Below are 27,542 nucleotides of genomic sequence, written 5' to 3' on the forward strand. Positions count from 1 at the left end.
GGACCACACTCCCCTCTCACCCAGGTGAAAGAGCTTTCTCACTGACCTTTGAAGCTGTCTTTAGTGTTTGCGGGTTGAGAAATCTGAAAGCAGCAGCTACTGATGATTCAGTGCCCTGAAGTCTGCTCCCGTCCAGTCTGTGCTGGCGCAGCCCATGCTGGGCCACGCTCCACTCCAAGCTCAGTGCTATAGACCCTTTCTGTTGGCCTTCCAGGCTGTCTTGGACTGGAAATCTGTTTCACTCTGTCATTTTGTGGCTTCTGGTGAGAATTTGTTTAGAGTCATTTTTTATAGATATTTTAAGGGCTTTGGGGGAAGAGCTTGAGCAGATTTGTACTTCTGCTCCTCTGTTTTGGCTCTGCCCCTCAGGTACTTCTGCTGTATACTCTTTAGCTTCTCCGTGTTCCAGAAGACCTAAATTCTAATCCTGCATCAGATACTTAGTACATGTGTAACCTTGGGCAAATCACTTAGTCCTCAGTTTTCTTTCTTTTTTTTTTTTTTAATTTAACTTTTAACATTCATTTTCACAAAATTTTGGGTTACATATTTTCTCCCCTTTTATCCCCTCCCCTGCCCCAAACACCAAGCATTCTAATTGCCCCTATGACCAATCTGCTCTCTCTTCTATCATCCCTCTCTGCTCTTGTCTCCGTCTTCTCTTTTGTCCTGTAGGGCCAGATAGCTTTCTATACCCCTTTACCTGTATTTCTTATTTCCTAGTGGCAAGAACATTACAGTTGATCCTAACACTTTGAGTTCCAACTTCTTTACCTCCCTCCCTCTCCACCCCTTCCCTTTGGAAGACAAGCAATTCAATATAGGCCAAATCTGTGTAGTTTTGCAAATGACTTCCACAATAGTTGTGTTGTATAGGACTTACTATATTTCCCTCCATCCTATCCTGTCCCCCATTACTTCTATTCTCTTTTGATCCTATCCCTCCCCATGAGTGTCGACCTCGAATTGCACTCTCCTCCCCATGCCCTCCCTTCTATCATCCCCCCCACCCTGCTTGTCCCCTTATCCCCCACTTTCCTGTATTGTAAGATAGGTTTTCATACCAAAATGAGTGTGCATTTTATTCTTTCCTTTAGTGGAATGTGATGAGAGTAGACTTCATGTTTTTCTGTCACCTCCCCTCTTTATCCGTCCACTAATGAGTCTTTTGCTTGCCTCTTTTATGAGAGATAATTTGCCCCATTCAATTTCTCCCTTTCTCCTCCCAATATCTTTCTCTCTCACTGCTTGATTTCATTTTTTTTTTTAAGATATGATCCCATCCTCTTCAATTCACTCTGTGCACTCTGTCTCTATGTATGTGTGCGTGTGTGCATGTGTGTGTGTGTAATCCCGCCCAGTACCCAGATACTGAAATGTTTCAAGAGTTACAAGTATTGTCTTTCCATGTAGGAATGTAAACAGTTCAACTTTAGTAAGTCCCTTATGACTTCTCTTTGCTGTTCACCTTTTCATGCTTCTCTTCATTCTTGTGTTAGAAAGTCAAATTTTCTTTTCAGCTCTGGTCTTTTCATCAAGAATGCTTGAAAATCCTCTATTTCATTGAAAGACCAATTTTTCCCCTGAAGTATTATACTCAGTTTTGCTGGGTAGGTGATTCTTGGTTTTAGTCCTAGTTCCTTTGACTTCTGGAATATCCTATTCTATGCCCTTTGATCCCCTAATGTAGAAGCTGCTAGATCTTTTGTTATCCTGATTGTATTTCCACAATACTTGAATTGTTTCTTTCTAGCTGCTTGAAATATTTTCTCCTTGACCTGGGAACTCTGGAATTTGGCCACAATGTTCCTAGGAGTTTCTCTTTTTGGATCTCTTTCAGGCGGTGTTCTGTGGATTCCTTGAATATTTATTTTGCCCTCTGGTTCTAGAATCTCAGGGCAGTTTTCCTTGATAATTTCATGAAAGATGATGTCTAGGCTCTTCTTTTGATCATGGCTTTCAGGTAGTCCCATAATTTTTAAATTGTCTCTCCTGGATCTATTTTCCAGGTCAGTTGTTTTTCCAATGAGATATTTCACATTATCTTCCATTTTTTATTCTTTTGGTTTTGTTTTGTGATTTCTTGGTTTCTCATAAAGTCATTAGCCTCCATCTGTTCCATTCTAATTTTGAAAGAACTATTTTCTTCAGTGAGCTTTTGAATCTCCTTTTCCATTTGGCTAATTCTGCTTTTGAAAGCATTCTTCTCCTCATTGGCTTTTTGAACCTCTTTTGCCAATTGAGTTAGGCTATTTTTCAAGGTGTTATTTTCTTCAGCATTTTTTTGGGTCTCCTTTAGCAGGGAGCTGATCTGCTGTTCATGCTTTGACTTCATGTCTCTCATTTCTCTTCCCAGCTTTTCCTCCACCTCTCTAACTTGATTTTCAAAATCCTTTTTGAGCTCTTCCATGGCCTGAGCCCATTGGGTGGGCTGGGACACAGAAGCCTTGATTTCTGTGTCTTTGCCTGATGGTAAGCATTGTTCTTCCTCATCAGAAAGGAAGGGAGGAAATGCCTGTTCCCCAAGAAAGTAACCTTCTATAGTCTTATTTCTTTTCCCTTTTCTGGGCATTTTCCCAGCCAGTGACTTGACCTCTGAATATTTTCCTCACACCCACCTCGCCTCCTGATCCTCCCAGCCAGAACTTGGGGTCTGAGATTCAAATGCTGCTTCCAGCCTCAGGGCTTTGGGCGGGGGCAGGGCTGCTATTCAGTGTGAGATTAAGTTCAGGTGGTCAGGTCGGGGCAGGACCGCCTCTCAGGCTCAGTTCCCTCAGGGAGTTTATGCACAAACCTTCAACAATGGATCTGGGCTCTTGCCTGCTTGGGGAGCCCCGGTCTGCCGCCACACCTCGGCTTCTGTCTCCCGAGGGGGCTTGAGCCATGGGGGCACCCCACTCCCCCCTCGACCCGCCAAAGAGACTCTCTCACCGATCCCCGTCACCTGTGGGTAGAGGGACTTGTGCGACCTCTGGAGATCCTGTCCCTGAAGCCTGCTCGGATCTGCTTTTCTTGGTGCCGTGGCTGCGGCAGGTCTGGGCTGGGCTCCGCGTCTGCAGCGCGAGGGACCTTTTGCGAGAGGTTTGCAGGTCCCTCTGTGGGTGGAGGGACCCGCGTGGCCGCTGGAGATCCCGTCCCTGACGCCCGCTCAGATCTTTTCCTCTCGGTGCTGCGGCCGCAGCAGGGCTGTACTCAGCTCCCAGTCCCGGCGCCCAGTCCGCAGCGCGAAGGACCCCCCGCGAGAGGTTTGCAGGTCTCTCCGGAACAGAAATCTCCCTCGCTCCAATATTCCGTGGCCTCTGGGTGCAGAATTCGCCGTGAGTTACTTCCTTGTAGTCGTTCTATGGGTTGTGGGTTCGGAGCTATGTGTATGTACGTCTTTCTACTCCGCCATCTTGGCTCCGCCCTCCTCAGTTTTCTTATCTGTAAAATGAAGATAATAGAACTTACCTCATTGGGTTGTTTTGAAGGTCAAATATCTGTAACGTGGTTTTTGAACCTTAAAGTACTGTATAAATGCTAGCTATTATTATTATCATTATTGTTATTATTAATACCACCAGTAATCTAGTCATTATACAAATGAAGAAACGAATGCCCAGAGAGTTTGAGTGATTTGCTCAAGGCCAACAAGTAAGAAACTATAGTGGTGGAATTTGAATCTTGTTCTGACTCCAAATGCAGTGTTCTTTCCGCTATTCCGTGCTGCTACCTCTTTGCTTCTTCCAGCTTTGCTTTTTGTTTTAATGGATACATACTTACATTTTGGCTATGTTGTAAAAATATTTAAACAAGGACAACTTAAAAATGCAAATGTATTTTACCGCTAAGATTGCTTTTCCTTTTGCATTTAAGCATATTTAAGGCAAGTTCAAGATTTGGGATTTGACAATCAAAAATCTCCACTTGAGACCCCAGCACCCCGAAGATTTGCTCCTATACCTGTTTCTAAAGATGATAAAATCTCCAAGAGTGCAAGGCCTAGGGAAGAAAAGGAAAATTTGCAGATATTATCTTGCAAAGGTAAAAGACTTGTAATAATTTGCCTTTGTTTTCTTTTCATGTGTCTTTAGAATTTAGTTGTAAACACTGGTTGAATCTTAACTATCTGCCAAAAATCTCCTGTAATAGTTTCTACTTTTATTTCTGCATTCATCTTTATAAATTTGTGGTTTGTTATTGTAACAATTTTTCTGATTCGTATTGATTTAATATCAATGGGAGGCATTTTGCTCCATGGCTCCAATTTTGAAATTATTTCCTTGAGAAGATGAACATATTTGTCTTTCAACACGTATCACGACATCGTGCTGCGATAGGATCAGCATTTTCCTGATGCAACTTTCTTGACTTCCCTGATGAAGTTTCCTGCCCCATGCAGTCTGATTGACCCCAGCTTCCCTGATGGAGCCTTCTGGCCTAGGAGCATAAAGCGTCCCATTCCCATGTAAAGTTACTGCCTTTTCAGACTTAGTGAGTGCCTGAGACCACACGAGTTGCCATACCTTGATAATAAATTGACCGGTTTTGCTTCTGGATGGGGTGCTGAGGCCAGAGAACCTGAATGTTCTTGATGTGGCTGTGCTGTGCTGAGGCAGAATAAACATCCTTTGTTCAGTGACTCATGACACCTTTCCCAACCCCTCTTAATTCCAGTGCCTTCCTTTTGTTAATTATTTCCCATTTATCCTGTATGTAGCTTGTTTATATATATATATGTTTGTTGTCTCCTCCATTAGATTGTGTGCTCCTTAAGGGCACAGATTGCCTTTTGCCTCTTTGTATCCCCATTCCTTAGTACAGTGCCTAGAACACAGTAGGTGCTTTTTAAATGTTTATTGATTGCCTTATTTCATTACAACTAAGAGTTCTAAGAGGAACTAAGACTACTTAAAGGTGCAGAGATCTAAAAGGTTGTATTTGACTTGTATTGATTGATAATTTTGGATTTAAGACTTAATGGTTTATTCTTATTTATTTTGTATATTGTGACTTTTGTGCCTAATAGTAACTATACTGAAATTATCTGTATTGTTTTTATCATTTTCTTCATTACTGACTAATTAATGCAGATTAATAATAGAATCAGAAAGGCCAAAACTTGTTAGGCATCCTAGAGTTTATCCAAACTACCAATGCAGGGACAATCAATACACAAAGTATCCAGTATCTAGTCTGCTAATTTCTACTTTAGGACTCTAAATGATAAGGAGTTCACTGCCCAATGGGATAGTTCATTTCACTTTCAGATAGCACTAGTTGTTAAGAAGCCAATGTTCTCCTTACCTTCTGTCTACTTTTCTCTTTTAAAGCTGTATAATATAAACTCACTTTCTGTTCCATATAACATCCTATCATATATTTGAAGAGGACTATTTGTGTTCCTCCCAAGTCTTCTTTTCCCCATGCTAAACTTCAGTAAGTCCTTTAATCCTTCCTTATATGACATCCTCACTATCCTTGCCACCCTCCTAGACATACTTTAGCTTGTTAAATTTTTTTAAAGTTTAAATTTGTGATTTTATTGGTAGGGGGAGCTCCTACTTATGTAGGTCTGCATCTTATTTATAACAGTTGCCTGGCAACATTTAGAGGTTAAATAATGTGTTTTGAGTCACACAATATAATGTTAGAGGTTGGATTTGAACCTAGGTCTTCTGACGGATTGCAGGGCCAACCTTTTTATCTTTTATACCAAGTACTTTCTTTGCTTATCAGAATTCCTATTAAATTGTAAGTTATTGGACTTTATTTTTTTTTTTTAAATGTTTTGTGACATTCAATCAACAAGCCTTTATTAGGTGCCTGCTACATGGAAGTCACTGTGCTAGGTGTTGGTGATATAAAGTCAAAAACATGAAACAATCTAAAAGACATTAAGTACAAGTTGGCTTTAGATAAAACAGAAGAAAGTAGTAGACCAAAGGTAAATTAATATCCCTTTCTTGGATATACATTAATGATATGCTAAAAATAATACCTTTAGAGTTTTTTGTTTTTTGAATTAAGCTAGTTGCATGCAGTAAAATAGTTACTGTGTTAATACCATGTGTTATAGAAATGGGATTAAATTTTTATACAAAAGTAGCTTATCTATATAGATGTAGGCACAAATAGACCTTTCCCACAAAGAACTTCATAAATATGCTTTTATGGTAAAACTTATTGTATATGTGGGTATAAATGAACACTTAAAAAAATTATTGTTGTAATTTGTTGATTTATTTGACTTAAATTCCTGTCATCCTTGATAATTACATTGAGGCACAACAGAGCAAGCACTGACTTTGGAGTCACAGGATCTGAGTTCATATCCTGGTTCTGCTGTTTAGTACCTGTGGGACATTGAGCAGATCATTTATAAAAATCAAAGGGGATGCACTAGATGACTTCTCAGGTCCCTGCTAACTCTAAATGCATTATCTTGTGGTTCCTATTCTCAGACAGCTTACATCCTGTTTCAGAGAAAACATACACATGTATCAGTCTGTATCTTATTTCAAAGCAAATCCACTAACTTCAATTTAATTGGCTGCAGTCACCTGCAAGGCTATGGTTTCTTTGCATCGTGGGGGTTGAGCCCACATTTGTGGAACCTTAACCCTTATCTAACTCTTACACATAGAATTCTGTACACAAATATATTCTTTAAAAATGTTAATTTTCTTACTATTTTTGTTTAGCGTTACTATAAAATAAATTTAGTTGATTTTATATTTCAGTTATATTTTTAGTTATATAAACTTAGGCCAGATTTTAAATTTTATTAGTTTCTAAAAAATTAATAATAGTATTTGAAACTATTTTTGCATCTTAGGAAGTGGAAAATTATTGGAGCAGATCTTAAATAGTCAGGACATACATGTAAAAGAGAATGAATCTTCAGAAGGAATATCACTAGCCACATCAAGAATGAAACAGGATCCTCTGAAAGACAGGTAAAAAAAGAGGGAATGAACTAAAATATTTGTTATCTGTTTATCAAAAAGGGAAGAAATAGAAAGTTGAGATACGATCATCATTGTAAATTTTGAGAAATTGCAATTCTATAGTTTATTGTGTTAGGCTTAGATCATTATGTTTAGATCAGTAAATTGAGAGCTGGAAGTGATTACTGATCTAAACTTTTCATTTTGTAGATGAGGAAAATGAGTCCTTGTGTGGTCAACCTAAGATCATAGGCTACTAACTACTGGCAGAGGGTGAGATATTAATGTTCCTATCTGGCCCCGAATTCTAATTCAGGGCTTTTCTATAAGTCCTACTTATTTGTTGTCTTATCTGTTGAATTTGTTTCAACAAACAGTTATTATGCACCTACAGTGTGTCAAACACTGTACCAGATTCTGGGAGTATAAAGTCAGAATTGAAAGTAGACTTTATTCTCAGATAGGTTACATTCTTCTGTTAGAAATAATATCTATGCAGATAGATTAATGCAAAATACATACAACATAATTTCCAGATAGGAGGAAGGTCAGACAATAAGAAAGGATCAGGACAAACTTCTTGGAGGAACTAGTTTGCCCAAATTAGGAATTACCACTGGCATAAATAAGGAGAGAGAAAGAGCATTCCATGTATTGGGGAATGGTCCATACTAATATATATATAGACCAATGATCTTACTTTTGTGTAAATGGAATAGCAAGTAGTACACTTTGCCTGGAATTTAAGTGAAATCAGTTTGGAAAGATAATTTGGAATCAGGGCTTTAAATATGAACCCAAAGAATTTATATTTTATTCTTCATAAGTGTTCTTAACCTTTTTTATGTCATGAATCCCTTTGTCTGTCTAATAAAGCCTGGGTACTTCTTCTCAGAATAATGTTTTTAAATGCATAAAATAAAATATTTAGGATTACAAAGGAAACAAATTATGTTTAAATACCATTATTAAAATTTTTTTAAAAAGTCACAGACCTCAGATTAAGAGCCCTTTCTGTAGAGGCCATTGATTAAGGAGATTACATGGTCAGATCTATGCTTTATAAATATCAATTGCACATCTGTGTGGAGGATGAATTAGAGTGGGGAGAGACTAGATGTTGAAGAACCAATGAGAATAGAAAGAATAGTAGAGAGAAAGAATTGATTTAAGATACATTGTGGAAGCAGAATCAGTAAGACTTATTTATTCAGTAAATACTTATTAAGTGTCTGCTATGTAGAAATAATTATATATTGTCTGTGCCTCTTATGAGAAAAGATTGAAAGGGAGTTTTAGTATCCCAGCAGAAGGGAAAAAAAATAAATGACCTGGAATTCTGGTGCTTTACATTGAAGTGAGTGAAGGACTAGATGTTAACAATATATCCTTGACTCTAGTGACGCTAACTGCATTTTATTTTCACTTAAATATAATTATTTGAGATATGCATATGTAATTGTGAGTATATTTCTATTATGTATTTATACTGCACGAAAGAATCAATGTCAGCACCAAATGGAAAAATATGTTGTCTGTTAAAATGATTTAGTTTTTCTTTACTAGATTGCATATTTATGTTTAGAACTCTAGTATGTTTTGATTGAGAACATATCAAAGGGTAATGATGAGGCATATACATCATTATATACATGTAGTCTGTATGTCATACATTTTTGTTATAAAGAAAGTGATTATATTTTCAAAGGTATTTTTTTCTTCTAGTGATGTTGTTACTCTGAAGCCTAAATCATTTCCTTCTTATGAAGCTGAAAAGACTGAGCATCACATTGATGATGTCTTTTGTGGTCTTGGCCGAAAGAAGAAAGAGGTGAATCACATTTTTTAAAAAAACTTATTTATTTATTTTTAGTTTTCAGTATTCACTTCCATAAGATTTTCTGTTCCAAATTTTCTCCTCATGTTTCCTCTCCCCTTGCACCAAGATGGCATGTAATTTGATATGGGCTCCATGTATACATTCATATTAAACTTCACATTAGTCATGTTGTAAAGAGGAATTAGAACCAGTGGGAGAAACCATGAGTAAGAAGAAACAACAAAAAACGGGAGCAAATAATATGCTTCTATCTGCATTCAGACTCCATAGTTCTTTTTCTGGATGCAGACAGCATTTTCCATCATGATTCTTTTGAAGCTGGCTTAGATCCTTGCACTGCTGAGAAGAGTTAAGTCTGTCAAAGTTAGTGTGGTGTAGCATGTGTAGTTATGTAAAACCCTTCCCTTCCCTCCATCCTATCCCACCCCTAATTTTTCTATTTTCTCCTTTTACCCATTCCTTTTTCTAAAGTGTTTGCTTCTGACTACCCCCTCTCTCAGTCTGCCTTTTCTTCTTTCATGCCCCCCTCTTATCCCCTTCCCCCCTAATTTCTTGTAGGGTAAGATACCCAATTGAGTGTGTATGTTATACCCTTCTTAAGCCAAATCTGATAAGAGTAAGGTTCACTCATTCCTTCTTACCCTCCCCCCTCTTCCCCTCCATTGTGAAACCTTTTTCTTGCCTCTTTTATGTGAGATAATTTACCCCATTCTATCTTTCCCTTTCTCCCAATAGATTCCTCTCAAACTCCTTAATTTTATTTTTTAGATATCATCCCTTCATATTCAATCCCTTGCCATCGATCTATCTTATTTATTTATCTATCTATTTATCTATCTGTCTCCTAATACTGAGAAAGGTGTCGAGTTAGAAATATCTTTCCATGTAGAATTGTAAACAGTTCAACTTTAATAACTCTCTTATGATCTCTCCTTCCTGTATCTCTTCATGCTTCTCTTGATTCTTGTATTTGAAAATCAGATTTTCTATTCAACTCTGGTCTTTTCAGCAAGAGTGCTTGAAAGTTCTCTTTCTCATTGAGGGTCCATTTTTGTCCCTGAAGGATTATACTCAGTTTTGCTGGGTAGGTGATTCTTGGTTTTAATCCTAGCTCCTCTGACCTCTGGAATATCATATTCTAAGCCCTTTGATCCCTTAATGTAAAAGCTGCTGGATCTTGTGTTATCCTGATTGTATTTCCACAATACTTGGATTGTTTCCTTCTGGCTGCTTGCAGTATTTTCTCCTTACCTGAAAACTCTGGAATTTGGCTATGATATTCCTAGGAGTTTTCCTTTTAGGATCTCTCTTTTTTTTTGTTTTCATCATGTGAGTTTTTTAAAAAAAATTTATTTACTTATTTTTAGTTTTCAACAGACACTTCCACAAAATTTTGAGTTCCAAATTATCTCCCTTTCTCTCCCCTCCACCCACCCCAAGACAGCATGCATTTTGATTGTCACTTTCCCCAATCTGCCCTCTCTTCTCTTACCCCCATCTTCTCTATTTTCTTGTAGGGCAAGATAGATTTCTGTATCCCGTTGTCTGTATATCTTATTTCGCAGTTGAATGTAAAAACAATTTTTAACATTCATCTTTAAAACTTTTGAGTTCCAACTACTTTCCCTTCCTCTCTCCCCACCCATCCCCACTGAGAACGCAAACAATTCTATATAGGTTATACAAGTGTAGTTATGCAAAACACATCTTTAATAGTCATATTGTGAAAGACTAACTATATTCCCCTCCATCCTATCCTGCCCCCTATTTATTCTGTTCTGTCTTTTTACCCTATCCCTCCTCAAAAGTACTTACTTCTAATTACCCCTTCCTCCCATTTGCCCTCCCTTTTTTCATCCCCCCACCCCCTGCTTATCCCCTTTCCCCCTACTTTCCTGTAGTGTAAGATAGATTTTCATACCAAATTGAGTGAGCATGTTATTCCCTCCTTAAGCCAAATGTGATCCAAGTAAGGTTTACTCTTTCCCTCTGATCTCCCCGCTTTTCCCCTCCATTGAACAAGCTTTTTCTTGCCTCTTTTATGTGAGATAATTTACCCCATTCTGTTTCTCCCTTTTTGCTCCCAATATATTCCTCTCTCACCCCTTAATTTTATATTTTTAGATATCATCCCTACCTATTCAACTCACTCTGTCTATATGTATATATAATCCCTACAACCACCCTAATACTGAGAAAAGTTTCAAGAGTTACAAATAAGATCTTTCCATGTGAACATTTCAGCTTTAGTAAGTCCCTTATGATTTCTCTTTCCTGTTTACCTTTTCATGCTTCTCTTGATTCTTGTGTTTGAAATCAGATTTTCTGTTCAGCTCTGATCTTTTCATCAAGAATGCTTGAAAGTCCTCTATTTCATTGAATAACCATTTTTTCCCTGAAGTTATTGCTGGCTAGGTGATACTTGGTTTTAATCCTAGCTCCTTTGACCTCTGGAACATCACGGTACACCATGAAATAGGCTCAGCTAGACTTAAATTGGAAGAAGAAAATAGTTTCAGCCAGGAGTGGGGAACCTGTGGCCTTTTGACTGAGTGCAAGTTTTACAGAACAAATCTTTTTATTAAGGGGATTTATTCTGTCTAGTTTGGATTCAAAGTTTGGGCTGCAGTAGAGGGCCACATGTGACTTTGAGGCTGCAGAGATACCCCACTCTGGTTAGGAAATTTGACAGTGTTTTTCAGTGCTCCCATACTGCTCTCTGGCACAAAGAGCCATATTTGTAACATCAGTGTTCTTTCAGTGATGCTGTATTACAGTAAATCATTGAATACTACAATATCCAAAGAAACAATTTAGCTAGTTGAGTAGATTTTATTTGGAGGGTATATGATGAGACATATGCAAGAAAGTGTGAGTAGATTGACCTCTGTACCAGTGGAAGGAAAAGAACATTGTGAAAAGTGAAATAGAAGGCGTAATATAATTCTAAAATCTTAAATGTTATTAAAAGATATCTTAGAGGTAAGTAGTCTAAACCCTACCTGAAGCATGAAATCTTTCTATAACGTCCTTGACATGTAGATATCCAGCTTCCTGTCTGCATATCTCCAGTGATAAAAAACTCAGTCTCTTTTATTACTACAAGTATTTATTTATTATAGTACAAGTTGGAAGTATGTCCTAATAGTCATTGAATTGTTCATATTTTTTCACCCAGTGATAAAACTACTAGGCCTATACTTAAACAATATCAAAGAAAGAGAAGAAATGTGTAAAAGTACCAGTAAGTACTTGTAGTGATACTTCTCTGTTGCTAAAACCAGATTTTTATGAATTTTAATCATAAATGATTTTGTTGTTGCTTGTGAATTGAGATGCAGCATGGTATATTTGAGTGGTAGTTTGGGAGATCAGGGTTTAAAAACTATCTATGTCTTATTTTTTGTGACTTTGCCTAGTCACTGACCCTCTCTGGGACTCAGATTCTTCTTTTGCAGAGTGAGAAGTGGAAGTGAGAAGTGGACTAGATGATCTCCCAGGTTCTTTCCAGCTCCAAATTGATAATCCTGAGTACCTACAGCATAATCCTATTCTAAATTGGACACTGACACCAGAATCATTATTGTAGTGGTTGTAGTCCTCACTTTAACTTTAGATTAGGTGACTTAGATTATTTTTATTTAAAAAAATTTGATTTATAATGATAGCAAACACTTAATTTGGCTGGTGTTACATTAAAATAAAAAAATTATACCTTTTGTTTTTACATCACATTCATTTCTGAATATCTCTCCACCTTCCTTGCTCAGTGAGCCATCTCTTATAAGAAAGATTAAAAAAGAGGAGAAAAAACCCGACCAACATACTTGAGTCTGGTAAAATATGCAAGAACCCAGGTCCACAGTTTACTTTTTCTGCAGTGGAGCAAGAGAGTTATATTTTCTCAACTTTTTTCTGGAGTCATTGTTGGTTATAATTCCATATGGAGTCGTTTTGTTACTCTTTCCTTGTCTAGCTTACTTCACTTTTTAAAAAAAGTAACTTTTATTTTACTTTTTTCACTGAACAAGTATTTATTTTCTTTCATTCTTTCTCTCCATTGAAAAAAGAAAACAAAAACAAAAACTTTGTGACAAGGAAACAGATTTCCACATTGTCCCTATCCAAAAATGTGGGCCTCATTTTGCACCTCCAGTCTATCACCTTTCTGTCAGGAAGTAGGGCAGCATTCTTTTTTTTTGGTTCCTTAGAATCATGGATGATCATAGAATTGATCAGAGGTCTTAAGACTCAAAATTGTTTGTCTTTACGATATTATTATTGTATGAATTGTTCCCCTGGCTCTGCTCACTTCTTTCTCCTTCAGTTTGGTTATATTCTAAGCTCCTTGAAGGCAGGGACTGTCTTTTTCCTCTTTTTATATTCCCAGTGCTTAGCGCAGTGCCTGTGTTTATTGATTGTTTGAGTAATGCCTGTCTTCCCAGGTTTTTCTCAGTCCATCCCTTCATTTCTTATGGTATGAGAATATTCCATGACATTATTATATCATAATTTGTTCAGCCATTCTTCAGTAGGTGAATATCCCCTTAGTTTCCAGACCACTACAAAAGGAATAGCTATAAATATTTTTATACATATAGGTATTTTTCCTCTTTCTTTCATCTTTTTGAGGAATAGGTCTAGTAGTTGTATCACTGGGCCAAAAGGTTTGAACAGTTTAGTGATTTTTGGAATATAATTCCAAATTGCTTTCCAGGATAGCTGGATTTTGCTTTAGTTCTTATGCCCCTTGCTTTTCTTAATTCTTTATTTTTTTTTTTTTTTTTTGGCATAGAGCTTTATAGTTACAAAACATATGACAAACATCTCTTATTATCCTAAAAGCAGTAAATATGAGTACAAATGAGGTAGTGTAAGTATTTTCAAGTCTTTTATACAGATTCTAGGTAATTAAAATGAAATAAGATAAATAAAAAATAAAATAAACAATAAAAATAATATTAAAAATGCCAAGGGCAATAGAGAGGCTGTTGGTAGGTGTGAGCAGGTGGCAGCACGTTGCAAACAAGGAATTATTGAACTAAACAGTTTTAGCTGGTAATATGACAAGCAAAAGTGCTGACTGATGGACTGCCCACATGCTCCATGGGTATCTTTGTAACGTCAAAACTCCCCTCACATTTAGCAAACCCTTTGTATTGCATTCAACTTTAGGGAGGACAGAAACTAGAGTTGCAGAGGATAATTAGACATGAATGGATTGTGATCTGCAATGAGAAACATTCCCGCTGATGAGCTCATAGATCTGTGGGACCTTGAATTCTTCTTAGTCTTCTTTCTTACGGCATTGTACTATTTCATTGTTTGGCCGTTCCCCAATAAGACGATGACCTACTGTTTTCAGTTGTTCATTAATCTGTCCATCCGTTCTGGAAAACAAATTATGCCTGAAAGAGTTACTAAACTGCATATTCTTTGGCTAGTTGTGGCATTTCTAAGTCTGTTCTCCAAAGAGATCCAAGAAAGAGGAAAATGATTCATATGTACAAAAATATTTGTAGCAGTACTTTCTGCTGTCAAAGAGCTGTAAACTGAAGGAATGTTCATTCATTGGGGAATGGGTGGATGAACTATGGCACATCAATGCAATGGATTATTGTTACGCTGTAAGAAATGACAGAAAGGATGGCTTCAGAAATGCTAGGGAACGCTTGTGTGGAATGGTACATTATGGAGTGAGCAGAACCAAGAGAAATGTAAACAATGACAACATTCTGAAAACAAACAACTTTGACAGGCCTTTAAGGAACTCTGAACGACCAGGATTCCAGAGTCCTGACGGGGAAGAATGCTCCCTCCTTTTGACAGTATGAGGGACTGAAGATGCAGAAGGAGACACATCCTGTTTTAGTCATGGCCAGTCTTAGAGCTTGTTTTGATTGACTGCATATATGTTACAAGGATTTTTTTTTCCCCTTAATGTGAGGAAAGGGAGGTTTTTTTTAATAAGGAAGGAGAGAAAGTAAGAGCTTGTTAATTGAAAAAAAGTATACAAAAGTACACAAGGTTTTATATATTCAGTTAATTATTATTTATATATTATATAATATAATTATATATTATATTATATATATAATATAATATATAAATATATATATAATTATATAATAAATTATAATTTATTCATGTATTCATTTTTTACTGTAGCCAGAAGAGTTTCTGAGCACCTTTAGAGTTGATGATCTTTCACAGAGTCCAGTTCATCCTAAGTCAACCAAAACAGCAAGATCTGTTTTGAAAGATGCTGAAAAAATCTTAAGAGGGGTGCAAAATAATAAAAAAGTTCTTGAAGAAAACCTTGAAGCTATTATTCATGCAAAAGATGGAGCTGCCATGTATTCCTTTATTAATGCGCTGGCTACTAACAGGTAATGAAGTTGTTGGTACCCTGTTACTCTGTCCCTCTGATGTTCTCAGTGAATCTATCAGTTCTGTACGCTTTGTCATATTTTCAGGCAGTTGGATTGTCTCACCTTTGTTATTCCTTAATGGTCAGAGGAGGTTTCCTAGTCACTATTAAGATGTTAAACTTATAAAAGAAATGGAATTAGTAAATGAATTTTGCAAATGAATATACTATTTTATTAGTTTTACTGATGAAACCAGAATGGGTTTTGTTTTTCCTTTAATAAGTTACTTTATCCTTGTTACATGCTTGCTTGTATTAGTATGTTTTTCAATTATTTTTTCTTCATACATTTTGGGAAAGAAAATTAATAGTATTAGTTTTCTTCTGTAGATAAGAAGACTGGACAGCAAACCGATAGTGATAGAATGAAATAGTATTTGATTCTGGTTCTGTTCTGCTATCATTAGAAACTAATCTAATAGAAATTATTTTTTCTTTCCTTTAGAGACATGTTGGAGAAATTTCGTATTAAAAAGACAGTGGATGAATGGATTAAAATAATTACTCAAGAAATTCAGGTATGGTTAGGAAAAACTATGAGGAATGAATGAGATTTTTTTAAAGGGTGGCATTGATGTCAACTTGAAGCTGGTAATATTTATTTTGTGATTGTTTCTGTTATGTACCTAATACCATCACATTATCTTCATGATTGCTCTCTTCCTAATAGTAGCAAGCTTACATTACAATCATAGTTGTCCTTTTATTTGGAAATTTTTATAATGGCATTATAGTGGAAAAGGAATTGAATAACTGAGATAATACAAGTATTTAAAAACAAAAACAACTTTAAAAACTGGTCCTTTTTATCCTTGTCTTAGGAAAATTATTTATGATGCTGCTATGAAGCATTTAAAACTGAGACAGTGTTACATTGCTAGTGTCAGAATTCCCAAATATGTTAGGAACTCAATATGATAAATTAGATTAATCTTTCTGAGTCTTTCTTTCCCATTGTGATTTAATAATCTCCAAACTTCCTTTTAGTCCTAAAATTCTATGAATTCTTAAAAGTATCTTTATGTTTATCATGAAACTTAGTCTAACAATGACTTAGATGTGGTCTGTGACATCTCCCAGTGACCCAGTGGCAATGGACACTTTTCAGCATCTATTCAGAAATCTTTACTTCTCTCTTCTTGTCCAGTCCTACCTATTCCTTCACTGGAAGGTTTGAGTTTATTCATCAGGGATGCCTTCATGTGTCCTCTGCCCACATTCTTAAAAACTTCTCAGGATTAGCATCTATTCTCTTCTCATTTTCTCTGCTTCCTAAAGCCAGCTCCTTTATCTCTGCTTTTGATCCTCTTTTTTATCCTCCAGGGTCTTATACCAGATCCTGGTCCTTAATAAATGTTTATTAATTGATTATATTTCTCTCTTATTTATCTTTAATCTCTCTCCCTTCACTGCCTTCTTCCCTTTCACTTATAAACATGCTGTTTTCCTTACTGTTAAAAATGCTTTCCTTTGGCCTTTTGGTCCCATTTCTCTCCTCCTTTTCATAGCCAAATTTCTGGGAAAAGTTGTTTATACTCAGTACTTTTAATTTTTCACCACTCACTTTCTTCTTTAATCCTTTTAAATCTGATTTATGTCCCTAGGACTATACTGAAACTGTTCTCCCAAACGTCACCATTCACCTTGCAATTGAAATTTTACATCCTTTTCCAGTCTTTATCCTCCTTGGCTGCTTTGCAACATGCAAGATTGTTGAGCTCCCATTTCTTTTAGATAATCTATCTTTTCTTGACTTGAGAGAGATCATAACAATTGTGTTAGCTTGTATCCTTGACTGCTCCTCAATCACTTTTCCTTAACCTTTTCTCTGAGCTTGTCTTTGTATCTCCAGCTAACTATAGGACATCATCAGCTGAAGTCTAGCACCTCAAATTCATGTGTCCAAAACTGAGCGTATTTCCCGCCCCCACCTCTCCATGCCCCAAATGTCTGTTTTTTCTGATTTCACTGTTTTTAATTGTGGTACTGCAGTTGACTAGTCTCTCATGTTTGAAATTAGGATGTTGTCTTTGATGCTTTCCTCTGTATTACCCTTCATATACAAATGGATAGATACCATATCCTGTTGATTTTGGCTTCCTAACATCTCATAAATCATCTATTCCCATTGCCACAATCTCAGTATATAAAATACTTTCATCTACCTTGTCTGTTACTATTACCTTTTAACAGATTTCCCTCTCCTTTCTCCCCATTCCAGTCAATCCTTCATATTTCTCTCAGACAAATCTTCTTCATCAAAATCAGATATATGCATATCTTGTCATGCCATCTATCTTCAAATGTCTTCAGTGGCTTCTTTTGCCTACCAAGGTCATACTCCTTTGCCACGCTTTCAAAGCCTTCCGTAGTCTGGCCAAACTGAGCATGCCAGTACCTTGGTGAGTGGCACATCTCATTCTGTTGCCAATTCATACAATATCTTTCCTTCCTTCTTTGACCTGTTAAATTCCTACACATCTTGAAACTCCCTTCAAAAGTTTAGTATCTCCTTTGTGAAGCCTTGTCTGTCTCTTTTTTCTCTTTGAACTTTTAGATAACTTGATTTTACCGCTCTTTAGTGTACTTATTTTTTCATTGATAAATTTCATTTTGATACATTAATCACATCTCAGTAAGCACCATACCATTACTGTTTTCCATTAAGAAAAAGTTAAGCAAAATATGTAGTAATAAGATTTTGATCTGCAAGATATGTAACTTCTTAAACTTATAGTTTACAATTTCTTTTTTTATATTAATTTTATTTGTTTTCAGTGTTCTACAGTCACTACCATATAATTTAGATTATTTTTCCCCTCCTTCCCCCCTCCCTCTCCGAGACAGGATACAATTTTATATAGGTTCTATACATACATTCCTATTAAATACATTTTCACTATAGTCATGTTGTGTAGAAGAATTAAAATGAATGGGAGAAGTCATATAACAAACCAAAACATAATACAAAGGAAAATGATCTGCTACATTCTTTGATTGAATTTCAAAGTTCTTTCTCTGGGTATGGAAGGCATTTTGCCTTAAAAGACCATTGGCAGTTTTTTTAAGTCCTTGCATTGCAATGAAGTTCTAAGTCTACCAGAAAAAACTCTCACGCACTGTGGTTATTGCTGTGCACAAAGTTCTCCTGGCTCTGCTCCTTTTGCTCAGCATCAGTTCATATAAGTCTTTCCAGGCCTCTCTGAAGTCTTCTTGTTCATCATTTCTTATAGTGCAATAGTATTTCATTACATATACCATAATTTATTCAGCCATTCCCCAATTGATGGGCATCCCCTTGATTTGTAGTTTTTGGTCACCACAAAGAGAGCTGCTATAAATATTTTTGTACATGTGGAACCCTTTCCCATTTTTATGATCTCTTGGGGATACAGTCCTAGAAGCAGTATTGCTGGGTCAAAGGGTATGCACATTTTTGTAGCCCTTTGGGCATAGTTCCAAATTGTTCTCCAGAATGGTTGGATCAGCTCACAGCTCCACCAACAATGAATTAGTGTTCCACCTCTCCCACATCTTCTCCAACATTTATCATCTTCCTGTTTTGTCATGTTAGCCGATCTGATAGGTGTGATGTGGTACCTCAGAGTTGTTTTGATTTGCATCTCTCTAATCAATAGTGATTTAGAGAATTTTTTCATATGATTATAGATGTCTTTAATTTCTTCCTCTGAAAATTGCCTGTTCATATCCTTTGTCCATTTATCAACTGGGGAATGACTTGCATTCTTGTATATTTGACTCAGTTCTCTATATATTTTAGAAATGAGGCCTTTGTCACAGACACTAGTTGCAAAAAGTCTTTCCCAGTTTTCTGCTTCCCTCCTAATCTTGATTGCATTGGATTTGGTAGTTTATAATTTCTTAACAGAAAAGGAGGGATATTAATATTAGCCAGCTGGAATTAACATTGTCAACAAAATCTGTATTGACTTTGATATTTGATATGACTTATATTGTCTTTTAGAGCTGTTCTAATTTACCTTTTCTTAGTCACTGTATATCTTGTCCTATTTTTGTTCTCAGTCAGTTCATGCAACTATTCTCATGTTTTGTGATGAACTTTTCTGGTGTTATTTTATATAACTGCTATCTGTGTCTCATCCTCATATTAGATGGTAGGCCTCATGAGAACAGAAACCAGGTCTTATCTAAACTTTTATCATCAGTGACCTGAAAAAAGTAGATACTTAGTAAGTATGACGTATAAAGTAAAATAAAATTTGTAAATAATTGACTAGTTGCTTTATCATATCATTATTTAGTTTTGAAAGCAAATTTGTTAAATTATATCATTATCTAATATGGGAGGAAATTTTATTATTTTTTAAAAAAATTTTGATTTTCCCATTTTAAAATTGTTTGGCTGGTTTTTTTTTTTAGGATGAATTATCAAGAAAAGATTATGAACATAAGAAATTTGATAGGAATCGAAGGTCAGATTTCACCAAAAAACCCTTAAACAACCAACATCAAAAAACGAGCAAAGAAATTAAAACAAGTGTTCAAGATAAAACTGTAAATAGATTTGTATTTCCAGGAAAACATCTTCATAAGCAACCAGAGGAGAGTTATAGAAGTACATATCTAAAGAACATTTGTGCTTCAAATTTAGATAAATGCAGAAAAGAGGTAAGACCATAGTTGTTTCTATGACTAATCATATTTGATTTCTGCTATTTTTGTTAATATTGTTTAATATTGAATAGCTGTTTTTCAGGACACAACATTTTTCTCTGAGATTTCAGTCTTTAAGTCAGCAGCATCTTTTTTAACATACAGTAATAAAATGGTGAAATTTATAATTTTTTAATATGTTTCTAATTTTTTTTTGCTTTTTCTTTTATCTTCCAAGTTTATTAATTTGTTTTCACTTTTCAACAATCATTTTCATAAGTTCCAAAATTTATCCCTCTCCCTAGTCCCTCCCCAAGAGGGCATGCAGTCTTTTATGGGCTCTACGTATACATTCCTATTAAACACATTTTCACGTTAGTCTTGTTGCATAGAAGAATTAAAACAAATGGGAGAAATCATGAGGAAAAACAAAACAAAACATAACAAAAGAGAAAATAGTCTGCTTTATTCTGTGTTCTGACTCCATAGTTCTTTCTCTGGATGCGCATGGCATTTTGCATCATGAGTCCTTTGGAAGTGTTTTAGGTCCTTGCATTTCTGTGAAGGGCTAAATCTGTCAAGAACAGTACTTACACTGTGGCTATTACTATGTATAATGTTCTCCTGGTCCTGCTCACTTCACTCAGCATTAGTTCATATAAGTCTTTCCAGGTTTTTCTCAACTCTTCCTGTTAACCATTTCTTATAGCAAAATAGTATTTTACATTCATATACCACAACTTATTCAGCCATTCCCCAATTGATGGGCATCCCCTTGATTTCCAGTTCTTGGTCACCACAAAAAGAGCTGCTATAAATATTTTTGTCTATGTGGGTCGTTTTCCCATTTTTATGATCCTTTGGGTTATAGCCCTAGAAGCAATCTTGCTGGGTCACAAGGGTATGCACTTTTTATAGCCTTTTGGGCATAGTTCCAAATTGCTCTCCAGAATGGTTGCATCGACTCACAGCTCCACCAGCAATGAATTAGTGTTCCACTTCTCCCACATCTTCTCCAACAATTCTCATTTTCCTGTTTTTTCATCTTAGCCAATCAGATAGGTATGATATGATACCTCAGAGTTGTTTTGCGCATTTGTCTAATCAATAGTGATTTAGAGTATTTTTTCATATGACTGTAGATAGTTTTAATTTCTTCCTCTGAAAACTGTCTGTTCATATCCTTTGACCATTTATCAGTTGGGGAATGACTTGTATTTCTTGTACATTTGACTCAGTTGTCTATATATTTTAGATGAGGCCTTTATCACAGATACTAATTGTAAAAGTTCTTTCCCAGTTTTCTTCTTTCTTCCTAATCTTGGTTGCACTGGCTTTATGCAAAGACTTTTTAATTTAATGTGATCAAAGTTATCCATTTTGCATTTCATAATGTTCTCTATGTCTTGTTTGGTCATAAATTCCTCCATTCTCAATGAATCTGACAAATACACTATTCCTCGCTCCCCTAATTTATTTACAGTATCAGCCTTTTTATTTTGTGTTTTTTCTAATTCAGCTAAGCTATAAATCGAGAGACCGTGGGAACTTTTTATTTTGTCTCCCTTGCTCGTGAGTCCTGTATACACACTTAAGATTTCAAAGAATATTAATTACAGAGGAAGAGCTTTCATTTGAAAAAAAAAATTACTGGTTTTACCTTAAAGTCCTTTGCTTCCCTTGAAGTAATGATTGAAAAGTAGAGAAATTGTATACATTGGGTAAGACAGTAGAAGGTAAAATTTTGGAATTTAAAAAAGTCCATTAAGATTTTTGCATAAATTTATGTAAATTCTTTAAAAAAAATTAACTGTAATAGTAGAATTCTTAATGTATAACTGTTTATACCCTTTCTTGTTGTGAACAATGATACTGTAAACAACATATTCCAAATAATTTGAATGTCGATTAACTTAGGAGAAGTTATAGTCACTAATTTATTGCTTTTTTGCTTGTACTTGATTTTTTTGTTTTTATACCTTTGTCTATAAATGATGAAATCAATTATAGACAAAGTTGTATAATGATTAGATAAACTTATTGTCAGGGGCATGAATTTTGTACTAAATTTTTTGCTAATTGTCTTATGGAAGATAATCATATTGAATATATTTTAAAAATGTTATGTATGTGATATGTGTAAAACATTGGGCTGTGTGCTAAAAATACTAAGGTCGTAAAGAAATGATCCTTGACATCCAAAAACTTGTTCTACTAGGGTTGGGAAGATACAGTATGTAAGTATAATGCTTGGAAAAAGTTTACGGGAGGGAATGGAAAGATGCAGACAAAATACTGTAGGAAAATTATTTAAAGTGTTTTTGATTTGGGAAGATTGGTAAAGACTGAAGACATGACACCTGAGCTGAGCATTGAAGGAATAAGAAGATTCAGAAATGCAGAAACAAGGTAGTGAGATTACATTGGGGGAATGAAGGATCATCTCATCAAGTGTGTAGAGTGAAAGGATGGCATATGAAGTTCACAGAAAAGCTAGGAGACCAGTTTTGATTGGAATAAGAATTGTGTAAAGGAGAATAAAAAATAAGGCTAGAAAGTAGATTGGAGCTAGACTGGTGGTCCTAAATGCTAGGTCCTAAGGATTTCATATTTTATCCTTTAGGAAGGAGGAAGGAAGGAAATAAACATTTATTAAATGCCTTCTGTGTGCCAGGCATTGTGCTAAGTGCTTTACAAATATAATTTTCTCCTCACAACACCCCTGGGAGGTAGGTGTTATTATTATTTCCATTTTACAATTGAGAAAACTGAGGCATACAGAGGTTAAGTGATTTGCCCAGGTTTAGTTAGTCAGTAAAGATTAAGTGCCTGCTATGTACTTGGCACTTTTCTAAGCTCTAGGGATGCAAAAAGAGGCAAAAGATGGTCCTTACCTTTGAGGAGCTCACAATCTAATGTAAGAGACAACATGCAAACAAATATGTACAGTTACATGTATGTGTGTATATACACACACACTCACGCATTCATATACATCTATATGTATGTGGTTGGTTGGTTGGTGGTTGGTTGTTGCCCTTTGTCTTTGAAAAGGACCAAAATGACATCACCACTGTAACGTGAAATTTCAGTGTGTCAGACTGTGGCTGATCAGACCAATATGAGCTCAGATTGCTCTACCATAGGTTGAGCACAGATGGTCTTTGTGAATATTTGGGGTGAATATCCCAAATTTGTGCATCCTGCATTTACTTTATCCTGTTTCAATTCTGCTTTGCTCAAAGAGCACAGCACCTTTTTTTATGTGGGCATGCCATACTGAGCGGTCCTGTGCCAGTGTCTCCCATGTTGCACAATAAAATCCAGAGTTCTTGAGAGAGACCTTGAGAGTGTCCTTGTATCATTTCTTCTGGCCACCATGTGATTGCCTGCCCTGTGAGAGTTCTCCATAAAATAGTCTTTTTGGCAAGTGTCCATTTTGCATTCGAACAATATGGCCTGATGGTAAGTTCTTCAGTTTGAAAAGGTTACAAGCCAAGACCAAAGTGAAGGGAGTGTTGGTGCATAATTTTCTGTTTGCAGATGATTGTGCACTCACTGTAGCCTCTGAAGCTGAGATGCAACAAAGTATGGATCAATTCTCTGCTGCCTGTGCTAATTTTGGCCTAAAAATTAACACCAAAAAAACATGGGTGCTCCTTCAGCCACCACCACACCATCCATACGTGGAACCATCAATTACAACAAATGGAGAAATTTTGAATGCTGTTCACTTACCTTGGTAGTGTACTTTCCAGGGATGTACACATTGACAATGAGGTTGATGCACGCATTGCCAGAGCTAGCTCAGTGTTTGGGAGGCTCCAGAGAAAGGTTTGAAAGAGAAGAGGTATTAGACTGACTACCAAATCGAAGGTCTACAGAGCTGTTGTGCTGACCTCATTGTTATACGCTTGTGAAGCATGGACAGTCTACCAGTGCCATGCCAAGAAACTGAATTGCTTCCGTTTGAACTGTTTTAGGAAGATTCTGAGGATCACCTGGCAGGATAAGGTACCAGGCACTGAATTCCTTGCTTGAGCTGAACTGCCAAGGACTTATATATATATACATACAAGATAAATAGGAAATAATTAAAAGAGCAGTGGCACTCACATTTAGAGGTGTTTGTCAGGGCTTCCTGTAGAAGATAAGATTTCAGTTGCAACTTAAGCCAATAAGTGGAGATAAGGAGGAAGAACATTCCAAGAATGGGGAAAAAATGCTTGGAGCTAAGAGATGGAATGTCTTGTTTGTGAAAGAGGCCGCTGTTACTGGATTGAAGTGTATATGACATAGAGTAAGATATAAGACTAGAAAGTAAGATGGGGCTAGTTTATGAAAGTCTTTTTTTTTAATTTGTATTTTCATTTGTAAATTCTCTCCCTCCCTCTACCCCTTACCCCACCCAATGAGAGGGCAAGAAATATGATACCCAGTATACATATGAAATCATGCAATACATTTTCATGTTAGCTATATGAAAGTCTTGAACAAAAGAGGGTTTTTTTGTATTTTATCCTGGAGGCAGTAGTGAATCACTGGAATTTATTGAGTAGGGGTGTCATATAGTAGGACCTACATTTTAGGAAAATCACTTTAGTGACTGAATGGTGGGTAGATTGGAGTGCAGAGAGGTTTGAGGCAGGCATGGGCCTGCACAGGTGTTAGAGGGAAAGTTAATGAGTTCCATTGTAGACATGATGAGTTTAAAATATCTGCTGGACATCTTGGAGATGTCTCAAAGGCAGTTGGATATGTGAGATTGGAAGTCAGCAGAGAGTTTGGAGTAGGATATGTAGATTTGAGAATCATCAGCATAGAGATGGTAATTAGAGTCATGGGAGCTGATGAGATCATAATGGCCCATATTTTTATTACCAGAAGGCTCCTAGTATTTTAAAGCTAAAAGTCATGGGACAGCATTCTCTGAAGAACTAACAATCAGTGTCACATTGACAATTCCTTTGGTGGGTTTGGGCTTGCTGCAAATATGGAACTTTGAAGAATTGTAAATAAAGAATGTCATCTGGGCAATAGGAGATTAAAAAGGAAAATGGGCTGGCTGTGTGGTGAGAAATATGTACAAAAGGTGAAAAGCATGAATGTTTTACTACTACCTTGAAATATCAACAGAAAGTAAGGCCCCCTTGATATTGACTGAACCTTCTTGTGGCACACGTGTAAGGGGATGGACATGATATAAGTTGGCACGATTGGGTTGTAAATTTCATCGTTGGAAGGAACGTTCAAACTGATGAGATTAATCCAAATTAATATTTGAATAATATTTTATATAAATATGCTTTACCCGAAGAAAATGAAAATGCAATTTTAGATACTCATTTCTGAGCAAGTAACTTTGGTTTTGAATGCAGGGGCATCCAAAGACAACTAGTGTGGCACAAAGTAGTGACTACTTGTTACAGATTTATGGGAAACCAGTTTATCAAGGTCATCGCAGCACTCTTAAAAAAGGTCCATATCTTAGATTTAATTCACCATCTGCCAAATCCAAACCCCAGAGACCTAAAGTAATAGAACAAGTTAAAGGTAAGGAAATTTAAAAAAAACAAATACTGGTTTTAATTTGTATAGTTTTATGTGGAACACTGCTCTGAAGTGAGAGAATATGGTTTTAAATCCTGCCTCTGACTCTTACTGCCTTTCTGGTGTTGGACAGGTCGCTTAATGTCTTTAGTTTTATCATCTGTAAAATTCAGGTATTGTGGACAGGATGGCCTCTGAGGTTCCTTTTAAGTGCCAGAGCCATGATCTTATGTGTTGTATGCATCCCTGTGTGACTTTTTAAAAATCATTTATAAACATTCTTTGATTTTCAAGATGGCTTAATGTACTGTAGCTATCCTAGTTCTATTAAGGATGCCCAATAAAATGATGGGGGCAGTTGTGGAAAAAGAAGTCAAAGCCTAGAGGCGTCATGGAATTATTATCAAAACCATTATTAATAAAATGGAATCTGAGCCATTAGTTATAACCTAAGAAAGGAGCATAGTAATTATAGCAATTTATTGTACAGACCAAATACTGAACATTATGAGGAAAGTTATTTAGAATGAATTAGAAAATAGTGTCCTACTATTGTACAGAATGAGGGTATGGCCATAGGCTTCAGTGAAATATAGAAATATATTTCTACGTTTCATCATATTTGTGGATAAAATTTGCTGACTTTTTCAGTGAGTGTATTGCTGTCAATTACAAAATGATATAAGGTGCCTTTTCTTCTTTCTGTGCAATAATGGATCTAGAACAGTTTTTGAAATTACAAAAGTTACCTGTATACTTTGTGTGTAAATACTTTGATTAGTATTCTGCAAAGTAGATAGTTATAAATGGAAAAATTCTTTAATATTATGTTTCAGTGAAACAATCTTAAAAATATTTTTACCTAATCATTTTAATTATTTTACTTACATTTTGACATAGAGAATAGAAAATAGTTCTTTCAGTTTAGAACAATGTCATAGATAAAAGGCAGATCAAAGGAGATGAGAACTATATCATTTTATATTTAAACTTTTCAATTTTCTGAAGAATTTCAAGCAATTATTTTAAAAATAATTTTCCTAAGTATATACTAACTAGGTTACTGATGTCAAGACCCTATGTTCAGAAATATTCATGATGAAATTATTTGTGATAAAAATCTCAAAATAAAATATTTGTAATGATTAGGTAGTGACCAAACAATGTAATGATAGTTATAGTGGAATGTGACTATACCATTAGGAACAACAAATATGGAGAATTCTGAGAAGCATGGTATGAAGTGTGGTAGAGCAGATGACAGCTACGCAAATATCAATATGAAATGACTGCAAGTACTAGTGAGATACAAAGTTTAACATTAGCATTGTATTGTCTAAGTTAAAAGTCATATTGCTCCTTTTAATTAACAATTGGCAACATCTGTTTTTTGGATATATACTTTGCAGGAATGTTTGGACATGTGTTTGGGACTTGTATTATAGCAAGACATCAGTAAATCAAAGAAACCCTAAAAACCGTGTCTTTGATGAGCCTTTATTCAATTTTCTTTTTAGATATTGTTTTCAGTGTTACAAAGTATAGGTGTATAGGTTTTTATTTTTAGTAGTCCTTTATTTATATTTTGTTTCTGTAGTCTGTTTATGTATTGATTACTTTCTGTTATCTTGAGAAAAGGGAAATTAAATTAACAGCATAATATATTTCAGTGGTCATAACATTATACGATTTTTTTCATTGATGCTTGTTGCAGGTACTAAGGTAAGGTCAACAAGAACACAAACTGAATTGGAGATGACCAGATCAGTGAAGACAAATATGAGAAAGCCGCGTTCCTTTTCTTTGCCTTCTCACCAGGAACAACAATATTTGTTTAGCCCGAGCCGAGAAGTGCCCTCTGTTTCAGGCACACTTGAAGGTCATCTTATTCCCATGGCAATTCTTCTAGGTAAGAACAAATGAGAATAACAGGATATATTTTATTTTTTTCCAGTTAAATGTAGAAACAGTTTAAAACATTTGTTTTTTAAAAATTTTGACTTCCAAGTTGTCTCCTTCCCTTCTCCACACCCTGAGACAACAGGCAATTTAATGTAGGTTATGCAAGTACAGTCATACAAAACACTTTTCTATATTTGTCATGTTGTGAAAGAAAACACAGACCAAAAAGAAAAAGCACGAAAAAAAAGCCAGTGAG

General features: G+C 35.9%; 1 protein-coding gene across 5 annotated transcripts in view; it reads left to right on the forward strand.

Moving 5' to 3' along the window:
• The window catches only part of KIAA0586 (KIAA0586 ortholog), a 153,807-nt gene that overhangs the window by 36,084 nt on the left and 90,181 nt on the right, over nt 1-27,542 (forward strand). For all 5 annotated transcript variants that reach the window (XR_011971752.1, XM_072629322.1, XM_072629324.1 and 2 more), the window contains exons 9-16: nt 3,856-4,023; nt 6,818-6,938; nt 8,655-8,760; nt 14,938-15,158; nt 15,645-15,717; nt 19,601-19,849; nt 25,213-25,387; nt 27,099-27,293. Coding sequence is in view for 4 of the 5 variants with exons in the window: in XM_072629322.1 (XP_072485423.1) it covers nt 3,856-4,023; nt 6,818-6,938; nt 8,655-8,760; nt 14,938-15,158; nt 15,645-15,717; nt 19,601-19,849; nt 25,213-25,387; nt 27,099-27,293 (1,308 nt within the window). In the remaining variant the exon portion in view is untranslated. The remainder of the gene's footprint in view (nt 1-3,855; nt 4,024-6,817; nt 6,939-8,654; nt 8,761-14,937; nt 15,159-15,644; nt 15,718-19,600; nt 19,850-25,212; nt 25,388-27,098; nt 27,294-27,542) is intronic.

Source organism: Notamacropus eugenii, chromosome 1 (genome assembly GCF_028372415.1).
Source record: "Notamacropus eugenii isolate mMacEug1 chromosome 1, mMacEug1.pri_v2, whole genome shotgun sequence".
In the NCBI taxonomy this organism is placed as follows: domain Eukaryota; kingdom Metazoa; phylum Chordata; class Mammalia; order Diprotodontia; family Macropodidae; genus Notamacropus; species Notamacropus eugenii.